The sequence below is a fragment of the Oncorhynchus mykiss genome, unplaced genomic scaffold, assembly GCF_013265735.2.
Source record: "Oncorhynchus mykiss isolate Arlee unplaced genomic scaffold, USDA_OmykA_1.1 un_scaffold_144, whole genome shotgun sequence".
Taxonomy (NCBI): Eukaryota; Metazoa; Chordata; class Actinopteri; order Salmoniformes; family Salmonidae; genus Oncorhynchus; species Oncorhynchus mykiss.
In genome coordinates this window covers 242,925-263,199 of record NW_023493665.1, presented here as the reverse complement: position 1 = coordinate 263,199, position 20,275 = coordinate 242,925, and the positions used below count along the sequence as shown (strand labels likewise).

General features: G+C 46.3%; 1 protein-coding gene across 2 annotated transcripts in view; it reads right to left on the bottom strand.

The window, feature by feature from the left end:
• The window catches only part of LOC118947131 (glypican-6-like), a 198,173-nt gene that overhangs the window by 42,042 nt on the left and 135,856 nt on the right, over positions 1–20,275 (bottom strand). The window contains exons 3-5 of one of the 2 annotated variants that reach the window (XM_036972373.1): positions 18,398–18,528; positions 6,824–6,973; positions 4,076–4,105 (exon numbers count right to left, since the gene is read on the bottom strand). In XM_036972373.1, the coding sequence (XP_036828268.1) occupies positions 4,076–4,105; positions 6,824–6,973; positions 18,398–18,528 (311 nt within the window). The remainder of the gene's footprint in view (positions 1–4,075; positions 4,106–6,823; positions 6,974–18,397; positions 18,529–20,275) is intronic. The other variant, XM_036972374.1, reaches the window with a different exon arrangement.

Below are 20,275 nucleotides of genomic sequence, written 5' to 3'. Positions count from 1 at the left end.
GATAAAATACAAAATATATGAGTACATAAAATATATAATAGCTGACAATAAAAACATGTATATTTGAGTACATGAAATACAATATATAATACCTAGCAGCATCACACACTACAGCTATACAGCCTCCTGTAGCAGCATCAGACACTTCAGCTAGACTACAGCCTCCTGTAGTGGCATCAGACACTACAGCTATACATCTAGACTTCAGCCTCCTGTAGCAGCATCAGACACTACATCTAGACCACAGCCTCCTGTAGCAGCATCAGACGCTTCAGCTAGACTACAGCCTCCTGTAGCAGAATCAGACACTTCAGCTAGACTACAGCCTCCTGTAGCAGCATCAGACACTTCAGCTATACATCTAGACTACAGCCTCCTGTAGCAGCATCAGACACTTCAGCTAGACTACAGCCTCCTGTAGAAGCATCAGACACTTCAGCTATATAGCTAGACTACAGCCTCCTGTTGCAGCATCAGACACTACAGCTAGACTACAGCATCCTGTAGCAGCATCAGACACTTCAGCTAGACTACAGCCTCCTGTAGAAGCATCAGACACTTCAGCTATATAGCTAGACTACAGCCTCCTGTTGCTGCATCAGACACTACAGCTAGACTACAGCCTCCTGTAGCAGCATCAGACACTTCAGCTAGACTACAGCCTCCTGTAGCGGCATCAGACACTTCAGCTAGACTACAGCCTCCTGTAGCGGCATCAGACACTTCAGCTAGACTACAGCCTCCTGTAGCGGCATCAGACACTTCAGCTAGACTACAACCTCCTGTAGCGGCATCAGACACTTCAGCTAGACTACAACCTCCTGTAGCGGCATCAGACACTTCAGCTAGACTACAGCCTCCTGTAGCGGCATCAGACACTTCAGCTAGACTACAACCTCCTGTAGCGGCATCAGACACTTCAGCTAGACTACAGCCTCCTGTAGCGGCATCAGACACTTTTGCTAGACTACAGCCTCCTGTAGCAGCATCAGACACTTCAGCTATATAGCTAGACTACAACCTCCTGTAGCGGCATCAGACACTTCAGCTAGACTACAACCTCCTGTAGCGGCATCAGACACTTCAGCTAGACTACAGCCTCCTGTAGCGGCATCAGACACTTCAGCTAGACTACAACCTCCTGTAGCGGCATCAGACACTACAGCTATACATCTAGACTTCAGCCTCCTGTAGCAGCATCAGACACTACATCTAGACCACAGCCTCCTGTAGCAGCATCAGACACTTCAGCTAGACTACAGCCTCCTGTAGCAGCACCAGACACTACATCTACACTACAGCCTCCTGTAACAGCATCAGACACTTCAGCTAGACTACAGCCTCCTGTAGCGGCATCAGACACTTTTGCTAGACTACAGCCTCCTGTAGCAGCATCAGACACTTCAGCTATATAGCTAGACTACAACCTCCTGTAGCGGCATCAGACACTTCAGCTAGACTACAACCTCCTGTAGCGGCATCAGACACTTCAGCTAGACTACAGCCTCCTGTAGCGGCATCAGACACTTCAGCTAGACTACAACCTCCTGTAGCGGCATCAGACACTACAGCTATACATCTAGACTTCAGCCTCCTGTAGCAGCATCAGACACTACATCTAGACCACAGCCTCCTGTAGCAGCATCAGACACTTCAGCTAGACTACAGCCTCCTGTAGCAGCACCAGACACTACATCTACACTACAGCCTCCTGTAACAGCATCAGACACTTCAGCTAGACTACAGCCTCCTGTAGCGGCATCAGACACTTTTGCTAGACTACAGCCTCCTGTAGCAGCATCAGACACTTCAGCTATATAGCTAGACTACAACCTCCTGTAGCGGCATCAGACACTTCAGCTAGACTACAACCTCCTGTAGCGGCATCAGACACTTCAGCTAGACTACAGCCTCCAGTAGCGGCATCAGACACTTCAGCTAGACTACAACCTCCTGTAGCGGCATCAGACACTACAGCTATACATCTAGACTTCAGCCTCCTGTAGCAGCATCAGACACTACATCTAGACCACAGCCTCCTGTAGCAGCATCAGACACTTCAGCTAGACTACAGCCTCCTGTAGCAGCACCAGACACTACATCTACACTACAGCCTCCTGTAACAGCATCAGACACTTCAGCTAGACTACAGACTCCAGTAGTAGCATCAGACACTTCAGCTAAACTACAGCCTCCTGTAGCAGCATCAGACACTTCAGCTATACATCTAGACTACAGCCTCCTGTAGCAGCATCAGACACTACATCTAGACTACAGCCTCCTGTAGCAGCATCAGACGCTTCAGCTAGACTACAGCCTCCTGTAGCAGAATCAGACACTTCAGCTAGACTACAGCCTCCTGTAGCAGCATCAGACACTTCAGCTATACATCTAGACTACAGCCTCCTGTAGCAGCATCAGACACTTCAGCTAGACTACAGCCTCCTGTAGAAGCATCAGACACTTCAGCTATATAGCTAGACTACAGCCTCCTGTTGCAGCATCAGACACTACAGCTAGACTACAGCCTCCTGTAGCAGCATCAGACACTTCAGCTAGACTACAGCCTCCTGTAGCGGCATCAGACACTTCAGCTAGACTACAGCCTCCTGTAGCGGCATCAGACACTTCAGCTAGACTACAGCCTCCTGTAGCGGCATCAGACACTTCAGCTAGACTACAGCCTCCTGTAGCAGCATCAGACACTCCAGCTAGACTACAGCCTCCTGTAGCAGCATCAGACACTTCAGCTAAACTACAGCCTCCTGTAGCAGCATCAGACACTTCAGCTATACATCTAGACTACAGCATCCTGTAGCAGCATCAGACACTTCAGCTAGACTACAGCCTCCTGTAGAAGCATCAGACACTTCAGCTATATAGCTAGACTACAGCCTCCTGTTGCTGCATCAGACACTACAGCTAGACTACAGCCTCCTGTAGCAGCATCAGACACTTCAGCTAGACTACAGCCTCCTGTAGCGGCATCAGACACTTCAGCTAGACTACAGCCTCCTGTAGCGGCATCAGACACTTCAGCTAGACTACAGCCTCCTGTAGCGGCATCAGACACTTCAGCTAGACTACAACCTCCTGTAGCGGCATCAGACACTTCAGCTAGACTACAACCTCCTGTAGCGGCATCAGACACTTCAGCTAGACTACAGCCTCCTGTAGCGGCATCAGACACTTCAGCTAGACTACAACCTCCTGTAGCGGCATCAGACACTTCAGCTAGACTACAGCCTCCTGTAGCGGCATCAGACACTTTTGCTAGACTACAGCCTCCTGTAGCAGCATCAGACACTTCAGCTATATAGCTAGACTACAACCTCCTGTAGCGGCATCAGACACTTCAGCTAGACTACAACCTCCTGTAGCGGCATCAGACACTTCAGCTAGACTACAGCCTCCTGTAGCGGCATCAGACACTTCAGCTAGACTACAACCTCCTGTAGCGGCATCAGACACTTCAGCTAGACTACAGCCTCCTTTAGCGGCATCAGACACTTCAGCTAGACTACAGCCTCCTGTAGCGGCATCAGACACTTCAGCTAGACTACAGCCTCCTGTAGCAGCATCAGACACTACAGCTAGACTACAACCTCCTGTAGCAGCATCAGAAACTACATCTAGACTATAGCCTCCTGTAACAGCATCAGACACTACAGCTATACATCTAGACTACAGCCTCCTGTAGTAGCATCAGACACTACAGCTATACATCTAGACTACAGCCTCCTGTAGCAGCATCAGACACTACAGCTATACATCTAGACTACAGCCTCCTGTAGCAGAAACAGACACTACATCTAGACTACAGCCTCCTGTAGCAGAAACAGACACTACATCTAGACTACAGCCTCCTGTAGCAGCATCAGACACTACAGTTATACATCTAGACTACAGCCTCCTGTAGCAGCATCAGACACTACATCTAGACTACAGCCTCCTGTAGCAGCATCAGACAGTACAGATATCTCTCTGAGAGTAATGTTGACAAGTAGGAAGAGGACAGGACAGATCCACAAGACAGATGAGATGAGGTAAGAGGCGGATTGGAAGGAAGGCTTACGCTGTGTTGCATTGTCCTCCACACTGTCCTCTGGGAGCAGCAGAGAAACAGAGAAGAGAGGGATTTAATAGAAAGGCAGATGAGAGAGAGAAATAAAACATATACAATGCAAGGAAGGCTATGAATACATGCATTAGTCTGGAAACCAATAGCAACCATAGAACGTGATGAACAGTTCTGGCAAGATATTCAATTCCCCTGCCTCCTCTCTCTTTGGGAGTCTAAGCACCTCTCAACTCATGTTATTACACCTGCCTCAATCATTATGTATTATAACACATTATATTAAAATTATCTTTCCAATCTACATCTTCTCTAAGACAATGTCCTGGTGTTATCATCCTGGAGGAGTACTGTACTATCCTGGAGGGGTAATGTACCATCCTGGAGGGGTAATGTATCATCCTGGAGGGAAATGTAACATCCCGGAGGGGTAATGTACCATCCCGGAGGGTTATTGTAACATCCCGGAGGGGTAATGTAACATCCTGGGGGGGTAATGTACCATCCTGGAGGGGTAATGTAACATCCTGTAGGGGTAATGTATCATCCTGGAGGGGTAATGTATCATCCCGGAGGGATAATGTATCATCCCGGAGGGGTAGTGTATGGATTTTTCAAGAATTGCTTAAAAGAAAATTGGGTGTTGAAAATAGGTATGTAAATATGTATTGACATGCATATGTTGTTTCCTTGAGCTCTTTGTTCCCATAAAACCCTCCATGATGTGACCACCAGGTCTTTGTTCCCATAAAACCCTCCATGATGTGACCACCAGCTCTTTGTTCCCATAAAACCCTCCATGGTGGGACCACCAGCTCTTTGTTCCCATAAAACCCTCCATGATGTGACCACCAGCTCTTTGTTCCCATAAAACCCTCCATGGTGTGACCACCAGCTCTTTGTTCCCATAAAACCCTCCAGGGTGTGACCACCAGCTCTTTGTTCCCATAAAACCATCCAGGGTGTGACCACCAGCTCTTTGTTCCCATAAAACCCTCCATGATGTTACCACCAGCTCTTTGTTCCTATAAAACCCTCCATGGTGTGACCACCAGCTCTTTGTTCCTAGAAAACCCTCCATGGTGTGACCACCAGCTCTTTGTTCCCATAAAACCCTCCAGGGTGTGACCACCAGCTCTTTGTTCCCATAAAACCAACCAGGGTGTGACCACCAGCTCTTTGTTCCCATAAAACCCTCCAGGGTGTGACCACCAGCTCTTTGTTCCCATAAAACCCTCCAGGGTGTGACCACCAGCTCTTTGTTCCCATAAAACCATCCAGGGTGTGACCACCAGCTCTTTGTTCCTATAAAACCCTCCATGATGTGACCACCAGCTCTTTGTTCCCATAAAACCCTTTGGGATGTGACCACCAGCTCTTTTTTCCCATAAAACCCTCCATGATGTGACCACCAGCCCTTTGTTCCCTGAAAACCCTCCAGGGTTTGACCATCAAGGTAACAGTAGAGTGAGAGAGCGCTTGAGAGGAGAGAGCACACTTATCCCTGCACACTTCACTCTCCCCTGGGGAGATGACAGGATGGTGGGAGACCGAGGCTGTGTATGAGTCAACACAGAGCCATGACCTGAACATGGAACTGAGGATTCAACTGAGAGGAGGGGCTGGGGTCCAAATGGAGCCCCATTCCCTTTATTCTGCACTACTTTTGACCGGGACCATCAAAACTAGTGCACTATATAGGGAATAGGGTGCCATTTTGGACTCAGAGAAGGACTCAGGGGATAACATAAAAGTGATTTAATCTCAAACTATCTCTCTGCTGGTTCTCTCAGTAGACAGTATGATTTCACACTTCCAGAGACTTCTATAACGTTGGTCTGATATAGAAGATTCTGGTCTCTTGTCTACATCTGAGACTAGAGTGGTTCTCTCCCTGCCACCCTTCCTTCTCCTTCCCCTAACCACAGATCTAGGATCAGATTATCCTACCCCCAACCCTAGATATCTGATACAGAAATGTCTAGAGTAGAGTATCCCTTCACTGTCCTCCTCCCTGTCCTCCTCTCTTACCAGTCTGTCCTTCTCCCTGCCTTCCTCCTTGTCCTCCTCTCTTACCAGTCTGTCCTTCTCCCTGTCCTCCTCTCTTACCAGTCTGTCCTTCTCCCTGTCCTCCTCTCTTACCAGTCTGTCCTTCTCCCTCTCCTCCTCTCTTACCAGTCTGTCCTTCTCCCTTACCAGTTTGTCCTTCTCCCTGTCCTCTTCTCTTACCAGTCTGTCCTTCTCCCTGTCCTCCTCTCTTACCAGTCTGTCCTTCTCCCTTACCAGTCTCTCCTTCTCCCTCTCCTCCTCTCTTACCAGTCTGTCCTTCTCCCTTACCAGTCTGTCCTTCTCCCTGTTCTCCTCTCTTACCAGTCTGTCCTTCTCCTTGCCCTCCTCTCTTACCAGTCTGTCCTTCTCCCTGCCTTCCTCCCTGTCCTCCTCTCTTACCAGTCTGTCCTTCTCCCTGCCCTCCTCTCTTACCAGTCTGTCCTTCTCCCTGCCTTCCTCCCTGTCCTCCTCTCTTACCAGTCTGTCCTCTTCCCTGTCCTCATCTCTTACCAGTCTGTCCTCCTCCCTGTCCTCCTCTCTTACCAGTCTGTCCTCCTCCCTGTCCTCATCTCTTACCAGTCTGTCCTCCTCTCTTACCAGTCTGTCCTCTTCCCTGTCCTCATCTCTTACCAGTCTGTCCTCCTCCCTGTCCTCCTCTCTTACCAGTCTGTCCTCCTCCCTGTCCTCATCTCTTACCAGTCTGTCCAGGCTGGTGCCAGCGGCAGTGGTGGGTCTCTCCTCTGGGCTGTAGGGTCTGAATCGGGCGTTGAAGACATCAGAGATCCCCCTGGCTGATCTGCTGCTGCCCATCCCAGACGGCTTGGGCTGACCACACCCCTGGAACACCTGAAAGACCACATAGAGACACACCCTGTTAACTTACTGTGGAGAAAACAAACCTACTTTACAATCCGCCAGGTAGGACAGGGATACCACAGATGTGCATTAGTCATATCGAGGAGTCTTGTTATCTAAAAGGGATTACTACAATGGCAACCTCAACTCGTCAAATATCAAACGATTTGACAATAATAGCCCAGCGCCATTCAGTAGACCTACAGCCCAGCACCATTCAGTAGACCTACAGCCAAGCGCCATTCAGTGGACCTACAGCCCCATTCAGTAGACCTACAGCCCCATTCAGTAGACCTACAGCCCCATTCAGTAGACCTACAGAACCATTCAGTAGACCTACAGCCCAGCACCATTCAGTAGACCTACAGCCCAGCACCATTCAGTAGACCTACAGCCAAGCGCCATTCAGTGGACCTACAGCCCCATTCAGTAGACCTACAGCCCCATTCAGTAGACCTACAGAACCATTCAGTAGACCTACAGCCCAGCACCGTTCAGTAGACCTACAGCCCAGCTTCATTCAGTAGACCTACAGCCCAGCACTGTTCAGTAGACCTACAGCCAAGCACCATTCAGTAGACCTACAGCACCATTCAGTAGACCTACAGCCCAGCACCATTCAGTAGACCTACAGCCCAGCACCATTCAGTAGACCTACAGCCCAGCACCATTCAGTAGACCTACAGCCAAGCGCCATTCAGTAGACCTACAGCCCAGCACCATTCAGTAGACCGACAGCCAAGCGCCATTCAGTAGACCTACAGCCCCATTCAGTAGACCTACAGACCCATTCAGTAGACCTACAGCGCCATTCAGTAGACCTACAGAACCATTCAGTAGACCTACAGCCCAGCACCATTCAGTAGACCTACAGCCCAGCACCATTCAGTAGACCTACAGCCAAGCGCCATTCAGTAGACCTACAGCCCCATTCAGTAGACCTACAGCCCAGCGCCATTCAGTAGACCTACAGCCCAGCACCATTCAGTAGACCTACAGCCAAGCGCCATTCAGTAGACCTACAGCCCCATTCAGTAGACCTACAGCACCATTCAGTAGACCTACAGCCCAGCACCATTCAGTAGACCTACAGCCAAGCGCCATTCAGTAGACCTACAGCCCCATTCAGTAGACCTACAGCACCATTCAGTAGACCTACAGCCCAGCACCATTCAGTAGACCTACAGCCCAGCACCATTCAGTAGACCTACAGCCCAGCACCATTCAGTAGACCTACAGCCAAGCGCCATTCAGTAGACCTACAGCCCCATTCAGTAGACCTACAGACCCATTCAGTAGACCTACAGCGCCATTCAGTAGACCTACAGAACCATTCAGTAGACCTACAGCCCAGCACCGTTCAGTAGAACTACAGCCCAGCACCATTCAGTAGACCTACAGCCCAGCACCATTCAGTAGACCTACAGCCCAGCACTGTTCAGTAGACCTACAGCCAAGCGCCATTCAGTAGACCTACAGCCCCATTCAGTAGACCTACAGACCCATTCAGTAGACCTACAGCGCCATTCAGTAGACCTACAGAACCATTCAGTAGACCTACAGCCCAGCACCGTTCAGTAGACCTACAGCCCAGCACCATTCAGTAGACCTACAGCCCAGCACCATTCAGTAGACCTACAGCCCAGCACCATTCAGTAGACCTACAGCCCAGCACCGTTCAGTAGACCTACAGCCCAGCTTCATTCAGTAGACCTACAGCCCAGCACTGTTCAGTAGACCTACAGCCAAGCACCATTCAGTAGACCTACAGCCCCATTCAGTAGACCTACAGACCCATTCAGTAGACCTACAGCGCCATTCAGTAGACCTACAGAACCATTCAGTAGACCTACAGCCCAGCACCATTCAGTAGACCTACAGCCCAGCACCATTCAGTAGACCTACAGCCAAGCGCCATTCAGTAGACCTACAGCCCCATTCAGTAGACCTACAGCCCAGCGCCATTCAGTAGACCTACAGCCCAGCACCATTCAGTAGACCTACAGCCAAGCGCCATTCAGTAGACCTACAGCCCCATTCAGTAGACCTACAGCACCATTCAGTAGACCTACAGCCCAGCACCATTCAGTAGACCTACAGCCAAGCGCCATTCAGTAGACCTACAGCCCCATTCAGTAGACCTACAGCACCATTCAGTAGACCTACAGCCCAGCACCATTCAGTAGACCTACAGCCCAGCACCATTCAGTAGACCTACAGCCCAGCACCATTCAGTAGACCTACAGCCAAGCGCCATTCAGTAGACCTACAGCCCCATTCAGTAGACCTACAGACCCATTCAGTAGACCTACAGCGCCATTCAGTAGACCTACAGAACCATTCAGTAGACCTACAGCCCAGCACCGTTCAGTAGAACTACAGCCCAGCACCATTCAGTAGACCTACAGCCCAGCACCATTCAGTAGACCTACAGCCCAGCACTGTTCAGTAGACCTACAGCCAAGCGCCATTCAGTAGACCTACAGCCCCATTCAGTAGACCTACAGACCCATTCAGTAGACCTACAGCGCCATTCAGTAGACCTACAGAACCATTCAGTAGACCTACAGCCCAGCACCGTTCAGTAGACCTACAGCCCAGCACCATTCAGTAGACCTACAGCCCAGCACCATTCAGTAGACCTACAGCCCAGCACCATTCAGTAGACCTACAGCCCAGCACCATTCAGTAGACCTACAGCCCAGCACCGTTCAGTAGACCTACAGCCCAGCTTCATTCAGTAGACCTACAGCCCAGCACTGTTCAGTAGACCTACAGCCAAGCACCATTCAGTAGACCTACAGCCCCATTCAGTAGACCTACAGACCCATTCAGTAGACCTACAGCGCCATTCAGTAGACCTACAGAACCATTCAGTAGACCTACAGCCCAGCACCGTTCAGTAGACCTACAGCCCAGCACCATTCAGTAGACCTACAGCCCAGCACCATTCAGTAGACCTACAGCCCAGCACCGTTCAGTAGACCTACAGCCCAGCACCATTCAGTAGACTTACAGCCCAGCACCATTCAGTAGACTTACAGCCCAGCACCATTCAGTAGACCTACAGCCCAGCGCCATTCAGTAGACCTACAGCCCAGCGCCATTCAGTAGACCTACAGCCCAGCACCATTCAGTAGACCTACAGCTCAGCACCATTCAGTAGACCTACAGCACCATTCAGCCCAGAGCCATTCAGTAGACCTACAGCCCAGCATCGTTCAGTAGACCTACAGCCCAGCACCATTCAGTAGACCTACAGCACCATTCAGTATACCTACAGCCCAGCACCGTTTAGTAGACCTACAGCCTAGCATGGGGTAGGAAGAATCAAGGGAGGAGGGGGAGGAAGGAACGGAGGAGGAAGGGGGAGGAAGAAACAGGGGGAGAGGGGAGAGGAAGGAACGGGGGAGGAAGGAATGGGGGTGAAAGGAACGGGGGAGGAGAGGGGAGGAAGGAGCAGGGGAGGAGAGGGGAGGAAGGGACGGGCAGAGACATCTATCTCCTCAGAAACATGGGTCTGTTCTTGGAACAGCTTGACTCTCAGTCATGTCGTGATTCATACTACACTGTAATTTGTGGTTTGGCCTCGTTCAACAGCATGGGGGTTTGAAAACCATTTCCCAATACAGGATTACATTTGAGAGAAATGTTACGAAACCATTAGGACTTTCTGAAACTCCATCATGTTGACCGTGGACTTAACTCACCCTGTCTGACTTAAACGGTATCCATTCTAGACACAAGGCCAACAGACACCAGGGTGTCAGCTGTTCTGAAGAGTCTGAACTTATTGAACAGAACCTTGCTGAATGTAAAGAGGTTATGTGATGGAGTTCTAAATTCCAAGGCAGATAAACGGTATCCATTCTAGACACAAGGCCAACAGACACCAGGGTGTCAGCTGTTCTGAAGAGTCTGAACTTATTGAACAGAACCTTACTGAATGTAAAGAGGTTCTGTTATGGAGTTCTAAATTCCAAGGCAGATAATGTTGAGTTTTACAGTCAAGTCCTGTCAGTTAAAATATTTGTCCAGAATGGGCCTTATCAACAACAAAAACAAGCTTATCTTTAAAAACAAAACGTAGCTAGTACTTACGAACAGAGAGTTTGTCAACAAAGAGAACATTTTAAAAGTTATAATAACTCTGATGAATTGATCAACTTGCATCGTCAGGATAGCAGCAGTCTATATGATAAATAATATGAAGCACTAATTAAACATGAACAGGTCGGACAACAGAGCCCTGTGGAACTCCTGAGCAGTGTTTCAACACTCATACTAACCACACTAACCGCACTATTAGTGACGTGCATTGAGTATATAGTAGCTCATTGGTCATAGTCTGGACAGAAATCAGATCCAGAACCAAATCAAAATGTATTAGTCACCGAATACAACAGGTGTAGTAGACCTCACAGTGAAATGCTGAATACAACAGGTGTAGTAGACCTCACAGTGAAATGCTGAATACAACAGGTGTAGTAGACCTCACAGTGAAATGCTGAATACAACAGGTGTAGTAGACCTTACAGTGAAATGCTGAATACAACAGGTGTAGTAGACCTTACAGTGAAATGCTGAATACAACAGGTGTAGTAGACCTTACAGTGAAATGCTGAATACAACAGGTGTAGTAGACCTTACAGTGAAATGCTGAATACAACAGGTGTAGTAGACCTCACAGTGAAATGCTGTACAACAGGTGTAGTAGACCTCACAGTGAAATGCTGAATACAACAGGTGTAGTAGACCTTACAGTGAAATGCTGAATACAACAGGTGTAGTAGACCTTACAGTGAAATGCTGAATACAACAGGTGTAGTAGACCTTACAGTGAAATGCTGAATACAACAGGTGTAGTAGACCTGACAGTGAAATGCTGAATACAACAGGTGTAGTAGACCTTACAGTGAAATGCTGAATACAACAGGTGTAGTAGACCTTACAGTGAAATGCTGAATACAACAGGTGTAGTAGACCTCACAGTGAAATGCTGAATACAACAGGTGTAGTAGACCTCACAGTGAAATGCTGAATACAACAGGTGTAGTAGACCTTACAGTGAAATGCTGAATACAACAGGTGTTGTAGACCTCACAGTGAAATGCTGAATACAACAGGTGTAGTAGACCTCACAGTGAAATGCTAAATACAACAGGTGTTGTAGACCTCACAGTGAAATGCTGAATACAACAGGTGTAGTAGACCTCACAGTGAAATGCTGAATACAACAGGTGTTGTAGACCTCACAGTGAAATGCTGAATACAACAGGTGTAGTAGACCTTACAGTGAAATGCTGAACACAACAGGTGTAGTAGACCTCACAGTGAAATGCTGAATACAACAGGTGTAGTAGACCTCACAGTGAAATGCTGAATACAACAGGTGTAGTAGACCTCACAGTGAAATGCTGAATACAACAGGTGTAGTAGACCTTACAGTGAAATGCTGAATACAACAGGTGTAGTAGACCTCACAGTGAAATGCTGAATACAACAGGTGTAGTAGACCTCACAGTGGAATGCTGAATACAACAGGTGTAGTAGACCTCACAGTGAAATGCTGATTACAACAGGTGTAGTAGACCTTACAGTGAAATGCTGAATACAACAGGTGTAGTAGACCTTACAGTGAAATGCTGAATACAACAGGTGTAGTAGACCTCACAGTGAAATGCTGAATACAACAGGTGTAGTAGACCTCACAGTGAAATGCTGAATACAACAGGTGTAGTAGACCTCACAGTGAAATTCTGAATACAACAGGTGTAGTAGACCTTACAGTGAAATGCTGAATACAACAGGTGTAGTAGACCTCACAGTGAAATGCTGAATACAACAGGTGTAGTAGACCTCACAGTGAAATGCTGAATACAACAGGTGTAGTAGACCTCACAGTGAAATGCCGATTACAACAGGTGTAGTAGACCTCACAGTGAAATGCTGAATACAACAGGTGTAGTAGACCTTACAGTGAAATGCCGATTACAACAGGTGTAGTAGACCTCACAGTGAAATGCTGAATACAACAGGTGTAATAGACCTCACAGTGAAATGCTGAATACAACAGGTGTAGTAGACCTCACAGTGAAATGCTGAATACAACAGGTGTAGTAGACCTTACAGTGAAATGCTAAATACAACAGGTGTAGTAGACCTCACAGTGAAATGCTGAATACAACAGGTGTAGTAGACCTCACAGTGAAATGCTGAATACAACAGGTGTAGTAGACCTCACAGTGAAATGCTGAATACAACAGGTGTAGTAGACCTTACAGTGAAATGCAGATTACAACAGGTGTAGTAGACCTCACAGTGAAATGCTGAATACAACAGGTGTAGTAGACCTTACAGTGAAATGCTGAATACAACAGGTGTAGTAGACCTCACAGTGAAATGCTGAATACAACAGGTGTAGTAGACCTCACAGTGAAATGCTGAATACAACAGGTGTAGTAGACCTTACAGTGAAATGCTGAACACAACAGGTGTAGTAGACCTCACAGTGAAATGCTGAATACAACAGGTGTAGTAGACCTCACAGTGAAATGCTGAATACAACAGGTGTAGTAGACCTCACAGTGAAATGCTGATTACAACAGGTGTAGTAGACCTCACAGTGAAATGCTGAATACAACAGGTGTAGTAGACCTTACAGTGAAATGCTGAATACAACAGGTGTAGTAGACCTCACAGTGAAATGCTGAATACAACAGGTGTTGTAGACCTTACAGTGAAATGCTGAATACAACAGGTGTAGTAGACCTCACAGTGAAATGCTGAAAACAACAGGTGTAGTAGACCTCACAGTGAAATGCTGAAAACAACAGGTGTAGGTAGACCTTACAGTGAAATGCTGAATACAACAGGTGTAGTAGACCTCACAGTGAAATGCTGAATACAACAGGTGTAGTAGACCTTACAGTGAAATGCTGAATACAACAGGTGTAGTAGACCTTACAGTGAAATGCTGAATACAACAGGTGTAGTAGACCTCACAGTGAAATGCTGAATACAACAGGTGTTGTAGACCTTACAGTGAAATGCTGAATACAACAGGTGTAGTAGACCTCACAGTGAAATGCTGAATACAACAGGTGTAGTAGACCTCACAGTGAAATGCTGAAAACAACAGGTGTAGGTAGACCTTACAGTGAAATGCTGAACACAACAGGTGTAGTAGACCTCACAGTGAAATGCTGAATACAACAGGTGTAGTAGACCTCACAGTGAAATGCTGAATACAACAGGTGTAGTAGACCTCACAGTGAAATGCTGATTACAACAGGTGTAGTAGACCTCACAGTGAAATGCTGAATACAACAGGTGTAGTAGACCTTACAGTGAAATGCTGAATACAACAGGTGTAGTAGACCTCACAGTGAAATGCTGAATACAACAGGTGTAGTAGACCTCACAGTGAAATGCTGAATACAACAGGTGTAGTAGACCTTACAGTGAAATGCTGAATACAACAGGTGTAGTAGACCTTACAGTGAAATGCTGAATACAACAGGTGTAGTAGACCTCACAGTGAAATGCTGAATACAACAGGTGTAGTAGACCTCACAGTGAAATGCTGAATACAACAGGTGTAGTAGACCTCACAGTGAAATGCTGAATACAACAGGTGTAGTAGACCTTACAGTGAAATGCTGAATACAACAGGTGTAGTAGACCTTACAGTGAAATGCTGAATACAACAGGTGTAGTAGACCTCACAGTGAAATGCTGAATACAACAGGTGTAGTAGACCTCACAGTGAAATGCTGAATACAACAGGTGTAGTAGACCTTACAGTGAAATGCTGAATACAACAGGTGTAGTAGACCTTACAGTGAAATGCTGAATACAACAGGTGTAGTAGACCTCACAGTGAAATGCTGAATACAACAGGTGTAGTAGACCTCACAGTGAAATGCTGAATACAACAGGTGTAGTAGACCTTACAGTGAAATGCTGAATACAACAGGTGTAGTAGACCTCACAGTGAAATGCTGAATACAACAGGTGTAGTAGACCTCACAGTGAAATGCTGAATACAACAGGTGTAGTAGACCTTACAGTGAAATGCTGAATACAACAGGTGTAGTAGACCTCACAGTGAAATGCTGAATACAACAGGTGTAGTAGACCTCACAGTGAAATGCTGAATACAACAGGTGTAGTAGACCTCACAGTGAAATGCTGAATACAACAGGTGTAGTAGACCTCACAGTGAAATGCTGAATACAACAGGTGTAGTAGACCTCACAGTGAAATGCTGAATACAACAGGTGTAGTAGACCTCACAGTGAAATGCTGAATACAACAGGTGTAGTAGACCTCACAGTGAAATGCTGAATACAACAGGTGTAGTAGACCTTACAGTGAAATGCTGAATACAACAGGTGTAGTAGACCTTACAGTGAAATGCTGAATACAACAGGTGTAGTAGACCTTACAGTGAAATGCTGAATACAACAGGTGTAGTAGACCTCACATTGAAATGCTGAATACAACAGGTGTAGTAGACCTCACAGTGAAATGCTGAATACAACAGGTGTAGTAGACCTCACAGTGAAATGCTGAATACAACAGGTGTAGTAGACCTTACAGTGAAATGCTGAATACAACAGGTGTAGTAGACCTCACAGTGAAATGCTGAATACAACAGGTGTAGGTAGACCTCACAGTGAAATGCTGAATACAACAGGTGTAGTAGACCTCACAGTGAAATGCTGAATACAACAGGTGTAGTAGACCTCACAGTGAAATGCTGAATACAACAGGTGTAGTAGACCTCACAGTGAAATGCTGAATACAACAGGTGTAGTAGACCTCACAGTGAAATGCTGAATACAACAGGTGTAGTAGACCTTACAGTGAAATGCTGAATACAACAGGTGTAGTAGACCTTACAGTGAAATGCTGAATACAACAGGTGTAGTAGACCTTACAGTGAAATGCTGAATACAACAGGTGTAGTAGACCTCACAGTGAAATGCTGAATACAACAGGTGTAGTAGACCTTACAGTGAAATGCTGAATACAACAGGTGTAGTAGACCTCACAGTGAAATGCTTACTTACGAGCCATGAACCAACAATGCAGTTTACATAAATATGGATAAGAATAAGAGATAATAGTAACAAGTAATTAAATAGCAGCAGTAAAATCCCAATATATACAGGTGGTACTGATACCGAGTCAATGTGCGGGGGCACCGGTTAGTTGAGGTAGTATGTACATATAGTTAATCAAGTGCCTAAGCATTGACAATAACAGAGAGTAGCAACAGGAGCATAGAAGGGGGGGGGGGGACAAATAGTCTGGGTAGCCATTTGATTAGCTGTTCAGGAGTCTTGTGGCTTGGGGATAGAAGCTGGTTAGAAGCCTCTTGGTCCTAGACTTGGTGCTCCGGTACCGCTTGCCGTGCGGTATCAGAGAGAACAGTCTATGACTGGGGTGGCTGGAGTCTTTGACCACTTTTAGGGCCATCCTCTGACACCGCCTGTTATAGAGGTCCTGGATGGCAGGAAGCTTGCCCCCAGTGATGTACTGGGCCGTACGTACTACCCTCTATAGGGTCTTCCTCTGACACCGCCTGGTATAGAGGTCCTGGATGGCAGGAAGCTTGCCCCCAGTGATGTACTGGGCCGTACATACTACCCTCTGTTGGAGACCGAGCAGTTGCCGTACCAGGCAGTGATGTACTGGGCCGTATGCACCACCCTCTGTTGGAGACCGAGCAGTTGCCGTACCAGGCAGTGATGTACTGGGCCGTATGCACCACCCTCTGTCGGAGACCGAGCAGTTGCAGTACCAGGCAGTGATCGAACCATGCTCTCCATGGTTTCACCCTAGCTGAAACTGTCATGTTGTTGTCTTCACCCTAGCTGAAACTGTCAGGTTGTTGTCTTTACCCTAGCTGAAACTGTCAGGTTGTTGTCTTTACCTTAGCTGAAACTGTCAGGTTGTTGTCTTTACCTTAGCTGAAACTGTCAGGTTGTTGTCTTTACCCTAGCTGAAACTGTCAGGTTGTTGTCTTTACCTTAGCTGAAACTGTCAGGTTGTTGTCTTTACCTTAGCTGAAACTGTCAGGTTGTTGTCTTTACCTTAGCTGAAACTGTCATGTTGTTGTCTTTACCCTAGCTGAAACTGTCATGTTGTTGTCTTTACCTTAGCTGAAACTGTCAGGTTGTTGTCTTTACCTTAGCTGAAACTGTCAGGTTGTTGTCTTTACCTTAGCTGAAACTGTCAGGTTGTTGTCTTTACCTTAGCTGAAACTGTCAGGTTGTTGTCTTTACCCTAGCTGAAACTGTCATGCTGTTGTCTTTACCTTAGCTGAAACTGTCAGGTTGTTGTCTTTACCTTAGCTGAAACTGTCAGGTTGTTGTCTTTACCCTAGCTGAAACTGTCAGGTTGTTGTCTTTACCCTAGCTGAAACTGTCAGGTTGTTGTCTTTACCCTAGCTGAAACTGTCAGGTTGTTGTCTTTACCTTAGCTGAAACTGTCAGGTTGTTGTCTTTACCCTAGCTGAAACTGTCATGCTGTTGTCTTTACCTTAGCTGAAACTGTCAGGTTGTTGTCTTTACCTTAGCTGAAACTGTCAGGTTGTTGTCTTTACCCTAGCTGAAACTGTCAGGTTGTTGTCTTTACCTTAGCTGAAACTGTCAGGTTGTTGTCTTTACCTTAGCTGAAACTGTCAGGTTGTTGTCTTTACCCTAGCTGAAACTGTCAGGTTGTTGTCTTTACCTTAGCTGAAACTGTCATGTTGTTGTCTTTACCCTAGCTGAAACTGTCATGCTGTTGTCTTTACCTTAGCTGAAACTGTCATGCTGTTGTCTTTACCTTAGCTGAAACTGTCAGGTTGTTGTCTTTACCTTAGCTGAAACTGTCAGGTTGTTGTCTTTACCCTAGCTGAAACTGTCAGGTTGTTGTCTTTACCTTAGCTGAAACTGTCAGGTTGTTGTCTTTACCCTAGCTGAAACTTTCATGCTGTTGTCTTTACCCTAGCTGAAACTGTCAGGCTGTTGTCTTTACCTTAGCTGAAACTGTCAGGTTGTTGTCTTTACCTTAGATGAAACTGTCAGGTTGTTGTCTTTACCCTAGCTGAAACTGTCAGGTTGTTGTCTTTACCTTAGCTGAAACTGTCATGTTGTTGTCTTTACCTTAGCTGAAACTGTCAGGTTGTTGTCTTTACCTTAGCTGAAACTGTCAGGTTGTTGTCTTTACCTTAGCTGAAACTGTCATGGTGTTGTCTTTACCCTAGCTGAAACTGTCAGGTTGTCGTCTTTACCTTAGCTGAAACTGTCAGGTTGTTGTCTTTACCTTAGCTGAAACTGTCAGGTTGTTGTCTTTACCTTAGCTGAAACTGTCAGGTTGTTGTCTTTACCCTAGCTGAAACTGTCAGGTTGTTGTCTTTACCTTAGCTGAAACTGTCATGCTGTTGTCTTGCATGGTCATGATGGCTTCAGAGATCTTCACATCTATGGGTTCCATGATGGCTTCGATGTTGAAGGGTCCCTCCAGCCGGTCAGCTACCAGCAACATGGCATCTGTAACAACACACACACACACACACACACACAGAGGTGACATTAGATCTGACAGCGTACAAACACACACACACACACACACACACACACACACACACACACACACACACACACACACACACACACAGATCTTCTCGAGGGACTTTGAACTCAGTAAGGGCATAGAGAACATCAAAGAGTAATTGTTAATTCAACAGCCTCCTAATTAACACGAACAAAAAAGTACTAATTGTGAATTAGTCTTCAGTAAAACAGCTGAGAAAACAGTACTGATATCTGTGGAACAGAAACTCTGTATAATTGTAATGACATGAAGATAACAAACAAGCTGTTATTAATTGTGAAGACATGAAGATAACAAACAAGCTGTTATTAATTATGAGGACAAAAAGATAACAAACAAGCTGTTATTAATTGTGAGGACATAAAGATAACAAACAAGCTGTTATTAATTATGAGGACAAAAAGATAACAAACAAGCTGTTATTAATTGTGATCAGTTAAAAGCTGCATTTCATTGTCTATCTGTGTTTGCCAAGAGTTCCTGATTAGAACAATATCCTCCCGTCTGAGACGTACGCTCCCTCTCCGGCCTCTAGGTCATCAGGCTGCTGATTATCCCTCAACACCTGTCACCATCGTCTCGCGCACCTGCGCCTCATGACACTCACCTGGAATCCATCACCTCCTTGATTATCTTCCCCATATATCTGTCACTCCCCTCGGTTCTTTCCTCAGGTGATAATTGACTCTGTTTTCATGTCGGTGCGTCGTGTTTGTGGTTTGTCTTTATTGTTGTGTTTATTTATTAAAACACTCCCTGTACACTCGTTACACCGTCTCTCATCTCCAATTCATTACATGTCTTGGTTGTAGACAGCTGCACCAATCCATAATAATCTGGTCCTATGGAGACACCAACACATCCAGTCTAGTTTATCACCAGTCCATATTAATCTGGTCCTATGGAGACACCAACACATCCAGTCTAGTTTATCACCAGTCCATATTAATCTGGTCCTATGGAGACACCAACACATCCAGTCTAGTTTATCACCAGTCCATATTAATCTGGTCCTATGGAGACACCAACACATCCAGTCTAGTGTATCACCAGTCCATATTAATCTGGTCCTATGGAGACACCAACACATCCAGTCTAGTTTATCACCAGTCCATATTAATCTGGCCCTATGGAGACACCAACACATCCAGTCTAGTTTATCACCAGTCCATAATAATCTGGTCCTATGGAGACACCAACAAATCCAGTCTAGTTTATCACCAGTCCATATTAATCTGGTCCTATGGAGAGACCAACACATCCAGTCTAGTTTATCACCAGTCCATATTAATCTGGTCCTATGGAGACACCAACACATCCAGTCTAGTTTATCACCAGTCCATATTAATCTGGTCCTATGGAGACACCGACACATCCAGTCTAGTTTATCACCAGTCCATATTAATCTGGTCCTATGGAGACACCAACACATCCAGTCTAGTTTATCACCAGTCCATATTAATCTGGTCCTATGGAGACACCAACACATCCAGTCTAGTTTATCACCAGTCCATATTAATCTGGTCCTATGGAGACACCAACACATCCAGTCTAGTTTATCACCAGTCCATATTAATCTGGTCCTATGGAGACACCAACACATCCAGTCTAGTTTATCACCAGTCCATATTAATCTGGTCCTATGGAGACACCAACACATCCAGTCTAGTTTATCACCAGTCC